The 19,049-nt window shown below is 40.2% G+C and overlaps 1 protein-coding gene across 1 annotated transcript in view; it reads right to left on the bottom strand.

Moving 5' to 3' along the window:
• TMEM135 (transmembrane protein 135) overlaps nt 1-19,049 on the bottom strand; it is a gene marked incomplete at both ends in the record, with an annotated part of 183,680 nt that overhangs the window by 95,917 nt on the left and 68,714 nt on the right. The window contains one exon of the mRNA XM_082337150.1: nt 9,150-9,215. Within this exon, the coding sequence (XP_082193276.1) occupies nt 9,150-9,215 (66 nt within the window). The remainder of the gene's footprint in view (nt 1-9,149; nt 9,216-19,049) is intronic.

The raw sequence follows: 19,049 nt of genomic DNA, 5'->3' as shown, positions 1-19,049 counted from the left end.
TAGGTAATTCCCTCCTTACTTCTTGTCAAAAACTTCTTGGTGGAAGATACCTGGCAAATACTTCTGAGCATAATGCAATTTACTTTTTAGCCCTATGTTTCACTTCACAAAGGGAACGTTATGATTATCCTAAGATAAATACATACCATCAGCCTGCATTAAAAAAAATTTACTTTATAATAAAAATAATGCATATCATGGTATGTCAAACACTTCAGTACTAAATCCCATTGTTCCACTCTATGAAAAAATAGACAGACTATACTTCCACTACATTTAAAACAAAAATACAAAGCATGAATCACCTAGATAACTTTCAAAACAGAATTGAAATCATCAGTTCTCTAAGTTTCCAAACTTCTGTGTTATCTTTCTTCAGTGGTTACTCCCCATATTCTGGAACATGTAGCCACTATCCTATTTTCATGTATTTCTACCTTAAATTTGCACCATACACGATACCTACAATGTATTCATTTTCCACATTCCCTAACCCACGAATCCCACTACTCCACTTTAAAATTATTTGGAGTAGGTCAATATTTTTTTCAAAACTCATGATGATTTTTAGTAAGAAACTAAATATCCTCAGGCAAGTTGCATATTAAAAGAGCAGAAAAGTTCTTTATATTTAACTCAGGTTTTGAGACAAATTTACTTTCCTCTTCATGATTAAAAATTAATTAAAAACCTATAAACCACGTAAAATTGATAATCCAGGGCAAGCTACACAAATAATACCTTCACACAACTGAATACATGGCAAAAACATCACTTGAACACTGTACACTGGAACACCTCAAAGGTAAGCTGGTGGTTTTCCTCCCCAGGGATGAATGGCATTCTCTCTTTCTCTCTCTCTCCAATCAAGCTTTAGTTTTCACTGCATTTAATCAGAAGAATTATTTACTTCTGACTTACTTCCAGATAATACAGATAAGGTATGCCAGTCTTCAGCAATTAAATTACCTTTGAACTGTTACCATTGTGACCTGTCAGAAGGATTTTCCAGATACCAGTACTATTTTTAAATACTTCTGACACATACCGCAAACCAAAACCTTAAATAGATAGACTATAAAACAGTTCTAGTCTTATGGATACATTTTATCCATTTGCTGCTCCTTTACAAGAACTTATGAAAGACAGGCTCAATATTACTTCCAAAAAAGATTTCACTCAACAGAAAGCTGTATCTATGTATGCCAATAATTTAAAGGGGCTTTTTTAATTGATGTTTCAGAACACTGATCGAGGATACTTTTTTCTCTTTTTTTTTAAACACATTTCTTTTGAAAAAGCTAAAAATTAAGGTACAGATTATTCTGTTGGGGACAGAGAGAGAAGAGACCTCCTTTTAAAGGGACTCAGACCTGCCTGCAAGCAACTCCTTCCTTTTAGTTTTGCAAATGCCCTTCAAAAATAAGAGGGTACTGATAAGAGAAATTAATACTGAAACCTACCGGCACTTTGGATCTTACACTACATATTCAGAAACTATGGTTTGGTTAAATTAAATGGATGTTGTTTTGCAATATATTAAATCAAAAAAATACACATTTTTCCATGTACTAGCAACCCTTAACCAGGAGGGAAAAAACCCACAAGATAAGATCCAAGAGACTGACGATCCTACTTTGCAGGGAGAAGATTAGAGAGGCGAAGGCCCAGCTGCAACTTAAACTGCCTACCACCATTAAAGATCACAAAAACTGTTTTTACAAGTATATCAGCGACAAAAGGAGGGCCAGGGAGAATCTCCCTCCTTTGTTGGATGCGGAGGGAAACTTTGCCACGAAGGATGAGGAGAAGGCTGAGGTACTTAATGCCTTCGTTGCCTCAGTCTTTAATAGTCAGACTGGTCATCCTCGGGGTTTTCAGGCCCCTGAGCTGGGAGATGGAGATAGGATGCAGAGTGAAGCCCCAGTTGTTGAACAGGTGGCAGTCACCGACCTGCTCCTCCACCTGGATGTGCACAAGTCCATGGGCCCAGATGGGATCCACCCAAGGATACTGAGGGAGCTGGCAGAGGAGCTTGCCAAACCACTCTCCGTCATTTATCAGCAGTCCTGGTCAACCAGGGAGGTCCCGGATGACTGGAAGTTAGCAAATGTGATGCCTCTCTACAAGAAGGGTTGGAAGGAGGATCCGGGGAACTACAGGCCTCTCAGCCTGACCTCGGTGCCAGGAAAGGTCATGGAGCAGATCATCTTGAGTGCCATTACGCGGCACGTGCGGGACAACCAGGATATCAGGCTCAGCCAGCATGGGTTTATGAAAGGGAGGTCCTGCTTCACTGACCTGGTCTCCTTCTAGGACAAGGTGACCTGCTTAGTGGATGAGGGGAAGGCTGTGGATGGTGTCTACCTGGACTTTAGTAAGGCCTTTGACACTGTCTCCCACAGCATTCTCCTGGAGAAGCTGGCTGCTCACGGCTTGGGTAAGTGCACTCTGCGCTGGGTTAAAAACTGGCTGGATGGCCAAGCCCAAAGAGTGGTGGTGAATGGAGTCAAATCCAGTTGGCGGCCGGTCACGAGTGGTGTTCCCCAAGGCTCAGTGTTGGGGCTGGTCCTGTTCAACATCTTCATTGATGATCTGGATGAGGAGATCGAGTGCACCCTCAGTAAGTTTGCAGATGACACCAAGTTGGGTGGAAGTGTCGATCTGCTGGAGGGTAGGAAGGCCCTGCAGAGGGACCTGGACAGGCTGGATTGATGGGCCGGGGCCAACTGTGTGAGGTTCAACAAAGCTCAGTGCCAGCTCCTGTACTTCGGTCACAACAACCCCATGCAACGCTACAGGCTTGGGGAAGGAGTGGCTGCAGAGCTCCCTGGCAGAAAAGGACCTGGGGGTGTTGGCTGACAGCCACCTGAACATGAGCCAGCAGTGTGCCCAGGTGGCCAAGAGGGCCAATGGCATCCTGGCTTGTATCAGGAATAGTGTGGCCAGCAGGACCAGGGAGGTGATAGTGCCCCTGTACTCGGCACTGGTGAGGCCGCACCTCGAGTCCTGTGTTCAGTGTTGGGCCCCTCACTACAAGAAGGACCTCGAGGTGCTGGAGAGTATCCAAAGAAGGGCAACAAGGCTGTTGAAGGGTCTGGAGCACAAGGCTGGTGAGGAGCAGCTGAGGGAGCTGGGGTTGTTTAGCCTGGAGAAGAGGAGGCTGAGGGGAGACCTTATCGCTCTCTACAGCTGCCTGAAAGGAGGTTGTAGCAAGGTGGGGGTCGGTCTCTTCTCCCAAGTAACAAGCGATAGGACAAGAGGAAACGGCCTCAAGCTGCGCCAGGGGAAGTTTAGGTTGGATATTAGGAAAAACTTCTTCACCAAAAGGGTGGTCAGGCATTGGCACAGGCTGCCCAGGGAAGTGGTTGAGTCCCCATCCCTGGAGGTATTTAAAAGACGGGTAGATGTGGTGCTCGAGGACATGGTTTAGTGGTGGGCTTGGCAGTGCTGGGTTAACGGTTGCACTCGACGATCTTAAGGGTCTTTTCCAACCTTAACGATTCTGATTCTATGAAGGCAGAAAAAGCCCATGAATGTTATGACACGGCCTTAGAAAAATTTAAGTTTCCTTGTACGAAACCAGATTTCTTCTGTAATTTCAAACACGGTTGGCTAGGAAGCATTATCACTTCAGTGAGGACAAACAAGGCTCATTTTTACTAACAGCACTGCTCTTTAAACGTGTCCTTGGCTAAAGACAGAAGGCTTAAAAAGTAGAGAGCCTTCAGGACCACAACTACAGTGTCTCTACTGCTGTAAGATTTATGTAAATCTGAGAAAACATCTTTCCTCACATATTAACATGACAGTACAAAGTATTTGAGACAAAAGCATGGAAACCAGAGATGTTGGGGTAATCTGTGAGAGCAGAACTTTTGAACCCCGGAAAATAAAGACATCTTTGTGATAGGAAGGCTCGAGGGCAAGGGGATCAGATGTCCGCTATCCCATTGCCATTCAGTTTCTAAAGTGCCTGCAAGCGATTAGGTCTGGTATGCCCCTGAGCTGAAATTACAGGAAACAGTGTGCCCACATTAATTTTATTTCAATGAAAATTAATCTCAAGTGATTCACGGTACTTCTTCAGAACCTAAAATGTTATCGTTTATGAAATCTTCCTGCGTTTCATGTATTACAAATGAAGCTGGCCAAAAATACAAGCAGAAACATGATTGTGAAAAACTCCAAAATTTAAAAAGCAAATGTAGAATTCGGTAATTTCTAGAATAAACCCCTTTATATAGAAAAGAGATCATCATTTAAATGAGCACTCTGTTCCGTGTCACCTTTAAAGCACATAACTGAACATGATTGAGGTGTCCTAAGATCTCTTTCTAATTGCTCCAATGGCAAGTAAAATTAGAAAGTTCCTTCTCATGAAAAAAAAAAAAAAAATTAGTTATTGCTGTTAATAAAAAAGGTTCTTGTCTACATGACTTAATTCCACATGTGAGTTTCCAGGACTCTACACTGCACTCTGCTATGACATGGTAGACAGGGAAGAAGAGGACAAAGAACCTTGAGCTAGCAGTAATGTCAGTTTAACGTTGTCCCCTTCCTTTCCTAGGTTGAAATTCTTTCTTAAAAAGAATCAACACAAGATAAAATTTCACAGTTAAAAAGAACCTACGGATATGCATACGCATGCATACATATATTCATCAGAGCCTTCAACAGCTTTGGATAGTTATCTCTTCAGGCACCCCAGCTAAATCCAACCGCTACTGTGAACTGAATCTCTCAGAAACTTAAAGACACAGCCCTGGAAATCCCTTTGTACACTTTGTTTCCCATGACATTTCATGAACAAAGGCTTTTTATAACTGGGGGGGAACCACCAAATATCCTAAATGAATGGCATTCTATTGTAATGCTACAGACCCAAGACTCCTTTCCTTTCTTTGAAACCATTTCAAAACATCTCAGCTGTTGCAGGCATTATAAAATGGAGTCTATCATATAGCCTAAGCTCTTTTCTTTGCTCTGACTCTCCTATGCAAGTCTTTCTCTTCTGCAAATTTTTTTTTTCCTGTCTTTGTCATCACAAGACACTATATGAAGATTTTGAAAGTTCCAGCATACTGAAGGTTCTCCATATGCCTTAACACTTCAGACAGAAGAGCAGAATCCATGGGGCATGGTCCTTCTCTTCTCAAGTTCTCAGGCAGCAATGGTTTTTTTCCTGATAGACTTAATGAACCGTAAAGATGCATGCCTGAATTCTTCCACCCAGAAGTCTCAGCATTTTCCAGATGAAAAGAGATTAAGGCAGTTTACAAATTCAGAGAGATATTATTAGAAATGAGCAAACATCCACAGAGTTCATGCATGGCTGATATCAGTTCCAGCTCTCTGGGAATCATGCCTCTACCATTATCTCTCTGTTGTCCCTGTCAGCCTACATATTTTATAGTATTTTTTCCATTAAGGGTTCCACCCTCTCCATTTATCCTCCTGCTCCTTCTCTGGATGGGCTGTGTGCATTCGTTACCCTCCTCTACAGGGACTGAGAACATCAGTCCTGCAAGCTAATGGTCCTAATCAGATCCCTCCTTCTTGTTCAGTACCTCCATATGATGTACAAATCTTATGTGACACACTGGTTTTGGTATATCACTTGCTTAACGTGAATAAAATTGGTCACTTCCAATTAAATTAGGGAAGTTTTCTCTCTCTCTGTGTATAATCATCAAACTTCATCTTAGCCTGTGTCAAATGTATTCCATCCTCCTACCATGCATCCAGTGACTTCTCATAGCCACTGCTGCCAACCCTTACTCCTCCTGGCTCTCCCCTGGGGGTTGAGGACACAACAGCAAAAGCTCCAGGGGATGCAGAACTGGGAAGCATGAACAGTCAACTCTGAAGCACTAGCCTCCTCCTACTTCTCTTCTCACCCTCTTCAGCAGGCAGGCTGTAGCTGCTCTTGTTTCCTCAACTCCATCACTGCTGCCACATCAGCCAGCACCCACGAAGACAGCAGGTCTGTCTGGAACAGGCTGGATGGCGTGAGGAACAGATGGCAGCAGACCTTAGCCTGCTGCATGAGGACCAGAAGCAGAAGAAACAGCTGGAGAAGCTCTCTAGGTGGTGTCAGGTCCAGGCACCCTGAATGCACAGCTCTCAGCTATGCCTACCACCGACTCTAAACCTTGTGACATTAATGAAACGCGCCCTAAGACTTCTGTACACAAGCGCAGCCATAGATTTGGTGTGATCACATCTGTTCATACAATTTTTTAATCATTTGGGAATGAGCTAGAAGTGCTAACAGAAATGAATAAGCTCTACGAGGCTCTGCCTCATGCTCCACCCTCGAAACAAAGCAACTGACAGATATAACTAATTATCATGAAAAACGACATATTGAATCCTGAAAATGGATTATGTTTCTGGGTTTGATTCCCTCCCATGGATGCTACAACACTTCAATCCAACCAGGAGCAAGAGAACTGCTGAGAAGATTCTTCAGGAACCTTTATGATCCATATCCCACAGTTAAATAATTTTCAGCACTATGTACTCAAAGTTGATAACTACTTTTGGCAGCTCTTCTAAACTCTCAACAGTAATTTTACAAACCACATGCAAAAGTCAAAAAAACAGTACAACCTCATTTTTCAATTTCTTCAAGAATAATAAAGGAAAAAATTAAAAATTCTATATGCATAAAGGCTTGATGAGTCCCAATGAATGGAGAAAGGTTGGAAGGAGAAGAAAAGGGATTTCCCATTCCTTCGTTTTCCCATTCAATCTTATAAATACACCTGGTGATAACAGCTGGATTATAATGGATAGCTTTTCACGCACCCTGTTTTGCCTGTATAGAATAAATGTTTGCGCATTAATCTGTTCAGCAGTGCAGACAGAACAGTCATTTTTTTTAATTTATGAATTTAAAAACCAAAGTATTTACACGATTTTTGCCTTCTAGTATTGAATAGTTTTACCCCCTCTTAAATGTTAAATGGGGTTACATTTTTAAGTGCTGCTACGAAAGCTGAACAGCACTTTTGCACATTTGGACTGCTGCCTCCGTAGTTTGGAATTTCCAATAAACAAGTTGCTCTGCTTTGATTTTCACTGCCAAGTTCACACTTCTCAAACAGAATACAGTCAACTTTAGTTCATATTCAACTTTTTTTCTGGCTCCCTTTCTACTTACACACTGTGCAAACATTTAGCAATTTCTTGGAAGAGCTAAAAAAAATTTTAATACGACTCTTGATAATTATATGTTTCTTCTGGAAAAATTCATTTCATTTGATTAATGTCATTCCTCATTTTCAGACCAAATAAATTATAATTCCACAATGGAATTTAATGAAAAGGTCTTCCTCGAGTCAAAATATTTTTTCCCCCTGCATATAGCCTGATAAAAATATAAGAAACAAAAAAGGTCTTTTTATTTCTCCCACTGCCTTGTTACACAAAAAGCCAACTCTGGACAATTCTTACGTGTTTTAGCTATAAATTATCTAGCTTAGCATTAACTGCATTTCCACTGAAGCCCAAGGAATACCTCGGAAATAGTGTCACAGGACACAGTACACCAACGTAAAGTTCACCATCATCAAATAGATGAACTTTCACACAGTTCCGTTCTTGCTAATCACGGCTACATTCTCTCACCCCTTATCTTGCTGCTCCTCATCTGGTTCTCTTTAGCCCTTGAGGCGGTTTAATTGATAGAAGACCAGAGGGAATATCTGAAGAAAAAAGTGGAACTTTTTCCACCACATCGATGAGCTGAACTGGCTCAACATAAGATGTATCAGACACAGAAATTACTAATATCGTTCACAACAGAGATCATTATGCCTGTAATTGTCCCAGTATTTTGCATTCCATGATACAATTAGTTACACTTTAAAAAAAATTATATCGTTTGGTTTTTCCGTAATTCACACCATTCACTGGATAACTACAAGGATGGAGATTCCTCAAACTCTCTGGGCAACCTGATCATTAAAACACAGAAAATTAAGTACCCTTTACTGAAAAAAACTAAACAGAGGTAATTTGGAAGCGTTGCACATATTCCATTACTAACGCTTCTGGAAACTGCATTATACTCTTCTGTAGAAAAGAATGAAGAGCAGTACATAAACAGTATAAAGGATCCATATTCAGAAAAGCTAAAACTACAGACAATGGCAGGACAGGAAATGTCAGGAACATCTTCAGACACTGATGCAAAGATATATTACTTCATTTCAAAAGAGATATTAAGGCAACTTCATCAGCATAAGGAACATTTTACAGCACAGCTGGGATTCCAGGGTAAGTCTAGGTCTAGATTCCAGATTGAATACTCTGTCTACTATACGAACTTTTCACAAAGTTACCTAGGAATTTGATCAAAATCAGACTGCCATGAAAAAACACTGAGGTTTCTATGTTTAAAACCCTATATACTGTAGCATCCAGCTGTGGCGATGCTCAGATCAGTTCTCATTTCCAGTGTCATGACTGACTATAGTGTTTTGTTTTTTTTTTTAAATTAAATTCAACCTAAGCATAAATTCCACCACCTAATATTGGAGACATTTAATCAGCAGTGTTCAGAACAGTGTTTACCTGATATAAAACCACACAAAGAAGGAAGCAAATATTCACCATCAACAGAAGCATGTATGAGCAATATAATATTCAAATATATTTATCCTCTTTAGAATAATTCACCTATTAAAACCTCATATACTACCTGAAGTTACTGACTTCTTGAAAGGAACAGATGAAGTATGAAGTAACCTCTCTGCAGCTACCCAGTAACAAAGATCAACCTCATATGAATTTCTTTAGATTCTACCATTTTTAATAGAGAAAATCCAGTGAAAAATTGCCTGGCTAAAAGGACATTCTTGTGAGTCACTTCTATTATAAGCCTAAATTATAATTCAGGTAAAGAGAAAAACAGAGTGTTTTTTGAAGAATACTTAATCTCCCACTGGGCAGGATTTAAATTCTTGTTCTCCTTTAAAAAAAAAAACCAACTATAACAGAGGTATGCAAGTTATATATAGTCCAGCCCTCTTCACTTACCTGAAGACAATATGTCTCCCAAGAATTTATAAAGCATTACATTAATGAAATGTTACACCACATGTGGGGGGAAAAAAAAAATAGGATATATTTAGACTTACTTCTCCATGCCTTAAAGGTGTAATAGCTCCTCTTGCTACTGCCATTCGGAACAATGTTTCTGTGGCCTGCATCAACAAACACACACACAAATTAGTTATTTAAAAAATAGACAACGCAGCTCATTAAGATATCTGTCAACTTTTACAACATTTTTTGAAGTGTCAGCTACCTTTAGCACCCATTTTACAACTGAATCACTTCAGTAAGTTATTTAAAACAGTCTGCACAGGTTAGGCAAAGGTTTATTGCAAGGTGAGAGGTCTATTGAGGATTTTGGTCTCAGCTTAAGTAACCACCTAAACAGTGCGTGGTACCTCGCGCAACCCTGCAGCAGATACACAAGACTCTCCATTCAGGTCAGAGATGCTCAGCCCCATATAATGGTCTTCCACAGGTTGTCAGGTAAAAGTGTCATATTAAGGGAAAAAATAGCTATATGGTATTTTACAACTGATGAAACTAATTAATTTTTCAAATTGCTGTTTAGTAGTATACACTTGAATTAACAAACAAGTATCAAAAAACAAGAGTATGATGTAACTCTTTTCCTCAGGCTCCACCTGAGCCCCTCTTAACTCTTACTAATGGTGGCATTACAAAACACAACACTGTCACGTGCAAATGACAGGGAACATAACTTTGTGGAAAGCTTTAATTAGGTTAATCTTTAGTTAGGTTGCATACCTTTCTGTGTTAGTTGTCCCATCCTTTCTTTAATCCAGTGGGACAATTAGCACATACCTCTGACACAAACATAGATTACTGACTCTTAACTCAGGCTATAACACAAAAAAGGCAAAGCTTCTGTATCACATTTCTTTCTACAAGCTGGCTGCAAAAAGGCATGAAAAAAATTCACCAGTTACATAAAAACATGGATCGGCACATCAGTGTAACAAGAACTGATTTGTTTTAAAGACTTGTTTCCATAGCAAGCAGTGAAGCCGGTTTCAATTTCAGTTGCAATGAAACATGTTTTTAATATCTGGTTCTAATAAAAAAAATATTCTAACATTTAAGGATCTAGGTTAAAGAGTAATTAGCAGCCTGTTTGAAAAAACATTTAGAATGTTTATAAATAAAAGTAGTTTGCAGCAGCTGATCATCTTTCTAAACAGTGCTTTAAAAAATAAGCAGCTCGATGCTTACATGACTGCAAGACTTGCCGCGTGCATGCTACACTACCCTAAGATAGCTGTATCTCGACAAATGTAATATCAGAGACATCTCTTGAGATTAATTCCTCAATCTTCCTAGACACCAATTAAGTGAGGTTTACCCTTTTCTTAGTAATTGCTTGCAGAAAATGATTTTATAAAAGAGCTTTTAATTAACTTATGTGTGTGTGTGTGTCCCATCTGTAAATGAATGTGTGAGCTCCAGAACACTGGACTGCAAAATGTACGACTTCATTTACACCCGCGACGATGCAGGGCAATGCCCAAGTGCGATTCTTCTTCTCAAACCTTTCTTCTTTGAGAGATGAAGCGAACTTCATAAAACCTTTTGTATTTCCCCAAATTGGTTTCTTTCACCAACGTTTTTAAGGATGTTTCAACAGAATTGAGCATTCTGTCAATACAGCTAAGCTGCTTTGGTTTCTTTTGAAAACCACTGGTGTGTGTGACTTCCTTTTCACATCTACTAGTAAAAGATCTCTCTTAATAGACTTGTACGCACATTGTTAATGCCAGATGTCAAAACCATTCAGAAACAAGGAAAAATCAGAGCAACAGCAAATCTAGCACCATGGATGTTCTCCTACGGGTGCCACTCTTCATGGGCCGAGCATCAGTAAGGAGATAGCCCCACAGTCACAGCTTCCTACCCGAACAGCGTGGGGGGGATGAGGCCACCGACAGCCATTCATGCACTGACAATGACGAGGCTGGAGACAACGTTATTGGGTTTTTAGCATCCAAGAGGATGTTTAAAGAAGTTCATCTTTCAAAAGGGTAATCACACCCAAGCTTACTGTTCGTGTAATGTTTAAGGTGAAGGAGGTGGGCATTAGCATTTCAAGTTTGTATCCTTTCTACAAAGAAAACTAAGTGGGAACAATGTGTTGAGATTCTAATATGGCAATGTCCTCCATGGAAGAAGAACAAGATGAAACCATTCAGAAATTTCTTTAACACCTTCATAAAGCTGTAACATCACACAGACTAATGATAAAAGTCATCAGGCTAGGAAAATTTGGCCAGTCTTAAAAATCTGAATTTATCTGTAACGCTTCTGTTTTGGACAAACTCTGGCACTGTCTTCAATTGCCATCTTTTTCCTTTCTGCCCCGCAAATGCAGGCACAAAGAGAGTCGTTTGGCAGAGACCACCCGGGTCATCTGGTCCTACCCAGGGCCCCTTGGAGCAGGTTGTCCAGGGCTTGCTCAGGCACGTTTTCAGCATCTCTAAGGATGGAGGCCCCACAACCTCTTTGATCAACCTGTTCCAGTATTTCATAACAACATTTTCAGTGACAAGTCCATGAAAAAACTGCAACTCACAGATGACCTGTAAATTCCCTGTTCCCAAAGAAGCACAGCCCAATTGCCCAAATACTCCATAACTGGTGGAAATGCTTCATGCCAGCCAAGTGGAAGGCCATCCTTTCTTCTGCGGTTTCTAGCTGTGACAAGCCAAGCCACACTGAAATCCCAAAACACAGAGCATCCTGCTGGCATTCAAGCTGTGCAAGTTAAATATGAAGGAATAAGCATGGGGGTGAAGAAATTTAAAATATAAAGTCACAAAAAACCCTATATTTTTTTGAAATGTTAAAGACAAACTCCATCATACGCAATGCTCCATAAAGAAGGGGGGGGGGGGGGGGGAAACGCTGCATGAATGAAGAATCCCACAACAGTAATGAAAAAAGAACAATATGCTCACACACCTCACATACTTTCTCAAATTCTGTATGTGATAATATCTTGCTGATAGTAAAAGGATCCCTACAAGACATCAAATCTACTTTGACTAAAAATCCAGTTTATTGAACACATCTTGCCTGGTATATTCTTGGTTTTTAATTTCAAAGCTACCGAAGTTATTAGTACAATAATAGCCAATATTCATGCTGCATAATATTCTCATACAACTCGTTTCAATATTGATGAAGTTTAAATCCATTGAACACAAACATCACAACTTTAAATAATTTTTTTAAAAGTATTAAGTACATTGAAATAGGAAGTTTGTTTATTTAATTGGATTAAATCTGATAAAAACATGCGGAGTACTATGTCACAAATTAATCTTTCAACACAGGCTACCTTACAAAATAATTTCTTGGACTTCTTCAGCAATAGATTTCTATTGGAAAAGTTTAGCATATTTTAGGCATCAGGTCAAAACTTCCCTTCTGCCCCCCAGAACAGTTTTCATGGCTCTTTTGGCTCACAGTTCACAGTATCCTTAAGCAGAGATACCCACAGTTACATGCCATTTAGAATAAGTTTAATTACCTGGTTGTAATGTCAGCCCTTTTCAATCTTTAAAATATCTTTTAAAATTCTTGCATATATTAGACATTTGTCCACTGAATGCCAAGTTTTTACATACAATTACATTTATTGCTTCCTAATTTAAAAATACAGCATAAATTATGTCAATTTTTTAAATGCTGAAAATATTAAAATAATCTCGTATTTTATGTTAGGATGTGTAACTGTGACTACGAAATACCACTGACTGGAAATATTTATCATTGTGTCAGGATAACCTACTAAAAAAAGCAAAACTCTCCATTTAAGAAATAATAATAGTGTTCCCAAAGAAACCGCCGACTAGGAATTCAGATAATTTTTAACTGCTTCTGCCTCTGTTAGCATTAAATATTTCACTATAACCAGATTTTTAATGAAGCTGTAAAAATTTAAGATTTATTTGCATTCAATTCACTGTGAATAAGCCTTAAATAAGAATCATTGCAGGCTTAGGCAATGACTTTAGATACTTTTATTCAGACATGCGAGTCAGAGGTCCATAAGAAAGCAAATTATCAACAGATGGTTGTCGCGATCTCAGTGTGAAATAAATGTGTTGCCAAGCTGATAGTTACCGAATCCTAAAATTGTTCTTCATTGTAAGGAATGTATACTGTGTTACATTATCTGTGAGGTGAAATGGCAGCCTCATGTATCTTACCACCCTGTAACGCTGTGCAAGCTCTAATGTCATCTCCAGACAAAGATGACCAACTGTTCCCCCTCCAAGAAAGCAGTCGCTTCTGTTCAAATTCCTTGCAAGTGGGTTAAAAAAAAAAAAGGAGAAGCCACTTGTATGAACCAGAACTAAAGTGGAAAATAATTGCACATTATTGATGGAAATTATAGGGAAAAAAAAGCAAGAAAAACAGTACTTTAGATTCCAGATGTTTTGAATTTTCTATTTGCAAAAATAAAATGGTCTTATAATACTTCATCAAAATAGTTACTGTTTTACCGAAGTTAGAACTCCAAATGCAAGCAGTGCAGGGGATTGCTAATGCAAATTAATTAATTTAGAAATGCATGCTTTTTTATCACCTGACAAATTTTGGCACCTACTTCTAAATGTGCATTTAAAAAAAACCCCAAAACTATTTAAAAGATATGTCCTGAAAGGCACAGATTGTCTGAAGTCATTCACAGCAATTTACAGATTTAATTAAAATTAAAATGGTGCAATTTGTTATAAGTATAAAAATGGATGGAATACCACAAAAGACTTTTTTTCACTCCTATTAAGTTTGCTGATCTTGGCTACAATAGCTGGCTGACAGCTCTGGCCTGTAAAATTTGTGTTTCTTCACGAAAAGCAAATTACATTAAAAAAAGGTTATTGACAGTCTATCCAAAATCATCATTAACATTCTTCAACTTGATTACATATTGCAAATGAACTATTGTTATAGCCTTCATTAGCTAACCATCACACAGCTTTTGAAAACAAGCACAAGTGCTATAAAAAAAAAAAAAGATTTGGTGAGATTCAGTAGCAATAATGAATAGGAAAATGTACAAGAAGTCTCTGAAATAAAATATTTTTCCTAATTTCGGTCCACAAAATTTCAACTGTAAGGCAACTCTCACCATCTAAACCTTACTCCAGATGACAGATTTAACTTACCTGATGAGCTTATTTATTGTTACAGTTTTTGATGAAATTACTACAATACCAATATAGAATTTACTGCCATTCTATATGTTTTATGAATTTAAAATATACGTAAAATATGTTAAAATACAACACTGAAGCTGAACTGATGCTTTTAAATATATTTAAATTCTTACTTTCTGGAAAATCATAAAAAAAATTCACTCATTCCATTTTACAGGTGTGAATTCCATATACCTCTGTCTTTCACTTTTTTAAAAGAGTCTGAACATCTCTGCCTTCATTACTGAACGATTTGAACCTCACTTGTACAATGAGTAGATCAGTATATACTTGACATCTGTGAGACACAAGCTCTTTCCATTCAGTCATTAGCAGATCAAATCACTTTACCTTCAATAAAAGCAACTTAACTATGAAGTCTATAAAGACTAAACAATTTCAATCCCACCATAAAGCATATTTTACAGAGCTCATGATAGCCTTGGACCCATTTTCTGAAACCTCGCCAATTTTTTTCCATTTTCAGCTTTCAGAATGTGAACACCCAGAGAAAATAATACACCAAACACCCACCTTCGCACTCCGTAATATTTGATCTCCCTTTCCTCTTGTTACTTACACAACATTTGTGCACCTTTATTAGAAGGATAATACAATTCCATTACATAATCATGTTTTACTGCCTGTCCCAAATGAAAATAAAGATGCCTATAAGGAATGGAAGGACACATAGCTGCAATATTCACGACGCTCAGCAATTATCAGCTTGCAGGACTGTCTTGTGGAAGTGCTGGATGCACAAGAGAAGGGTCAAATCTGCTCTAATTTATGGGGGAGGAGGAAAGGCCAGCTTGAAGATTAGAGGGTAGAAAGCAAATAAAGCACATACATGGCCATGTATCTTATACAACAAAAGTACTAACTGAAAACAGTTCTCCTTTCTCAAATAATAAATGTATGTTGATTCCCTAACTAGATCTTTGGGGGTTTGTAAAACTCATCACTAATACAGCATAAATAAACCAGTTATTAAAAGTAACAAGATTAACAGCACAGGTAGCTCTGTTTGAGTTACGGCTTGCTCCTTCCTTAGAATACTTGCAGATTTGTCTCCTTAAACGTAGGTTCAAATTTACACACAAATATTTGATCAGTTCAGTGCAATTTCTATTACACTAACAAATTCCATTTGTTCATTGAACTAAATCTGCACTTTCAGGGTTAATGAACTCTCTTATGAATTAATTTACCTCTACCTTACTACCTAACTAGACTACCCTGATCTTCATAACACCCAAAAGATAATATACATCGTGGTGATGGACTTTGCACTTAGCCTTCGCTATGCCTCCACTGCACGAACACCCCCTTGCTGCAGACCAGCTCACCAACCTCAGCCTCTCCTTCAAAGAGCCTTAAAACTTACAGCTGCAGAATACACGCTCAACAAATGAACCGAGCACAAAAATAATCAAGCATTATGCGCTGCCAAGAGGATGAAATAAAAGCATTACTATTTATTTATCTTAACCTGAGCCTAATAGTCTACAGTTATGGGATTTGTAACTTTTTCCAAGATGATGATAACTTTTTTTCTTCTCCTGACTTCTTCTCTACCTGTTCTCCCTTTCCTTCCTCCCACCCCCCCTCTAAAAAATGCTTGGTATTTAATTGGGATTCCTGGTCCCAGCCTGTAACTGACTTTCACCTTTTTCTACTTTTCTCTGCACAAAGGAGTGAACGGCTCAACGCTGCAATTAACTAAATATCAGGAAACCAGAAAAAAAAAAAATCTGGCAGTATAATGCTCACAAACTGAATTACCCACAAACCAGGCCAGCAGCCAGCATGGGAAACTGGAGAAATAGGCCTTTTAATCTCCTCTGCCTTGACCAAAATGCCAGAGAAAGGAGGTCCAAGCGAGGCAGCCTCGCCACCAGCACCGAGCAGAGGTTTCTGCGTCTGAGAAGCAAACCACCAAAGCCAGCTAAAACCTTCCTCCTTTCCAATCGCACAGCAGAAGGACAGAAAACAGCTGCAAGCCAGCCTGCAGAAAGCACATGACAACTGTCAAAAATGGTTTTGATTAGTAATGCTGCCAGATAGAATAAAAGATAAGAGCTGAAAGACCACTCTGGCCAGCCCAGGAATATATGAGCACACTTGCACGTAGTCAGTTGCTCCCCCAGGACTCAGGAGCAGCGAACTATTCGGATTTCCAGCTCCAAAATGGTGAGACAGAGCACACGCACCCATCCATCCATCCCGCACCACCCCTGCAGCGGGAAGGCTTCCCACCTCCCTCCATCCCCTTTGGAACTGATCCACGGGGGACATTTCTGCTGCCTGGCCAGGGGCCACTGGAACAACGCGCAGAACAACAGGCCTGCCCGGGCCTGATGCAGTCACCAAGTGTCAGGATAACGGGGCAACACTGCCCCGAGCCCACAGCTATACTGAACCCCAACACTATATGGAATCTTAGAATGGTTTGGATTGGAAAAGATCTTTAACGGTCATCTAGTCCAACCCCCTGCCTTGGACAGGGACATGTTCCACTAGATCAGGCTGCTCAGAGCCCTGTCCAACCTGACCTTGAATGTTTCCAGGGATGGGGCATCTCCCACCTCTCTGGGCAACCTGTGCCAGTGTTTCACCACCCTCAGCGTAATAAATTTCTTCCTTGTGTCCAATCTAAATCTACTCTTTCACTTTAAAACCATCGCCCTTTGTCCTGTCATTACGGACCATGGTAAAAAGCCTGTCCGTATCTTTCTTATAAGCCCCCTTTAAGTATTGAAAGGCTGCAGTAGGGTCTCCCCAGAGCCTTCTCTTCTCCAGGCTGAACAACCCCAGCTCTCTCAGCCTTTCCTCATAGCAGAGGTGCTCCATCCCTCTGATCATCTTGGTGGCCTCCTCTGGCCCCGCTCCAACAGGTCCATGTCCTTCCCGTGCTGAGGACCCCAGAGCTGGACACAGGGCTCCAGGGGGGGCCTCACCAGAGCGGAGCAGAGGGGCAGAATCCCCTCCCTCGCCCTGCTGCCCACGCTGCTTGTGATGCAGCCCAGGATACGGTTGGCTTTCTGGGCTGCAAGAGCACATTGCCAGCTCATGTCCAGCTTTTCATCCACCAGTACCCCCAAGTCCTTCTCCTCAGGGCTGCTCTCAATCCCTTCATCCCCCAGCCTGTACTGATATCAGGGTTTGCCCCAATCCAGGTGTAGGACCTTGCACTTGTCAACCTTGTTGAACTACTTCACTACATCTCTGCCTGCCCGTCCACTCTGGCTCCTTGCTGTGATTTTCTAACGCCTGGCACTGCTGGTCTGAAGAGCACTGGTGAAGATCACCATGAAAGAAAGTCGATAGATGAGAAGGAAGGGTGTGTGACGTGGCAATGAGCAGCAGGATGTTCCTGTAGAATTTGTTCCCAAGCTATCATAAATAAGTGAAGTCAAACTCTTCTGTGATACAAGTAAAAGCATACTGAGGTTACTTTTCAGTCTACCCACAGTTCCTCAGTGAGTTATTGGGACAACTGAGAGCAAAATTCAAAGACCCCTGATCCCTATTCTCCACTCTAACCCCTGGAAAATGGCAGAGATTTAAATAACCAATGACACCAGCAAGCTATTCCAGCAGCCTTGGGTCTTGTAACATAGACATTTTTAAGTTTCACTATAACCACTTGTCCTGGTTTTGGCTGGGATAGAGTTAATTTTCTTCCTAGTAGCTGGTACAGTGCTGTGTTTTGGATTTAGTATGAAAATAATGTTGATAACACACTTAGTTGTTGCTAAGTAATGCTTACACTAAATCCAGGACTTTCCAGCTTCCCATGCTTGGCCCAGCGCACAAGGAGCTGGGAGGGGGCACAGCCAGGACAGCTGGCCCAGACTGGCCAAAGGGCTGTTCCATACTGTATGGCGTCATGCCCAGTATAGAAACTGGGGGGAGTTGGCCGGGGGGCAGCGATCGCTGCTTGGGGACAGGCTGGGCATCGGTCAGCGGGTGGTCAGCAGTTGCATCATTTGTTTTTCCTGGGTTTTGTTTCTCTCTCGCGTGCACTGTTTTCCTTTTCGTTACAACTTATTATTATATTTTATTTCAGTTATTAAACTGTTCTTATCTCAACCCACAAGTTCTCTTACTTTTGCTCTTCAGATTCTCTCCCCCATCCCAGCGGGGGGGAGGGTGAGAGAGCGGCTGTGCGGTGCTTGGTTGCCGACTGCGGCAAAGCCACGACACCACTAAATTAATGAGAGCTGCGTATTTAGACAGCTTTATTTCATATGATCCAAGCATGTGTTCTGGAAGTCCAGACTACTTTAAATACAGTCATTTACAATCCCTTTATCTGCCTTCATTGACCAGAATTTCTTGTTAGCATGAACTCCGAGCGGGTTCAATTCAGTGCATTCCCTACAAGCTTTACAAGATTTATGCTTAATGTGTTTCACAACCATGGTCCTTTTTCTTTAGGGGATTACCTCATCTTTTATATTTCCCACTGGTAGCAATTTTAAGTAGTAGCTCTCAGTATTTGCAAATGGAACAAAAATTTCTTTGTCTCAATTGTTTTGTTTCCATGTATTGTAATTTACCCACAGAGTTATGAGTTAAACTAATACAAACCTAATCTAAAAAACATTTTCAAACTAGTGATTTATCATCACCATGCTGTAAACAGTAAGTATTATAGACTCCATCTACTTTGGATGAGACACTCAACTCACCAACCTTATTGTTTAAACATGTGTATGTCACGCAATCTTTCCGAACTAATTAGAAACAGAAGAC

Source organism: Platalea leucorodia (genome assembly GCF_965183815.1).
Source record: "Platalea leucorodia genome assembly, chromosome: 2".
NCBI lineage: Eukaryota > Metazoa > Chordata > Aves > Pelecaniformes > Threskiornithidae > Platalea > Platalea leucorodia.
The sequence above is the reverse complement of the archived record's forward strand: the minus strand, read 5'-3'. Positions and strand labels throughout refer to the sequence as shown.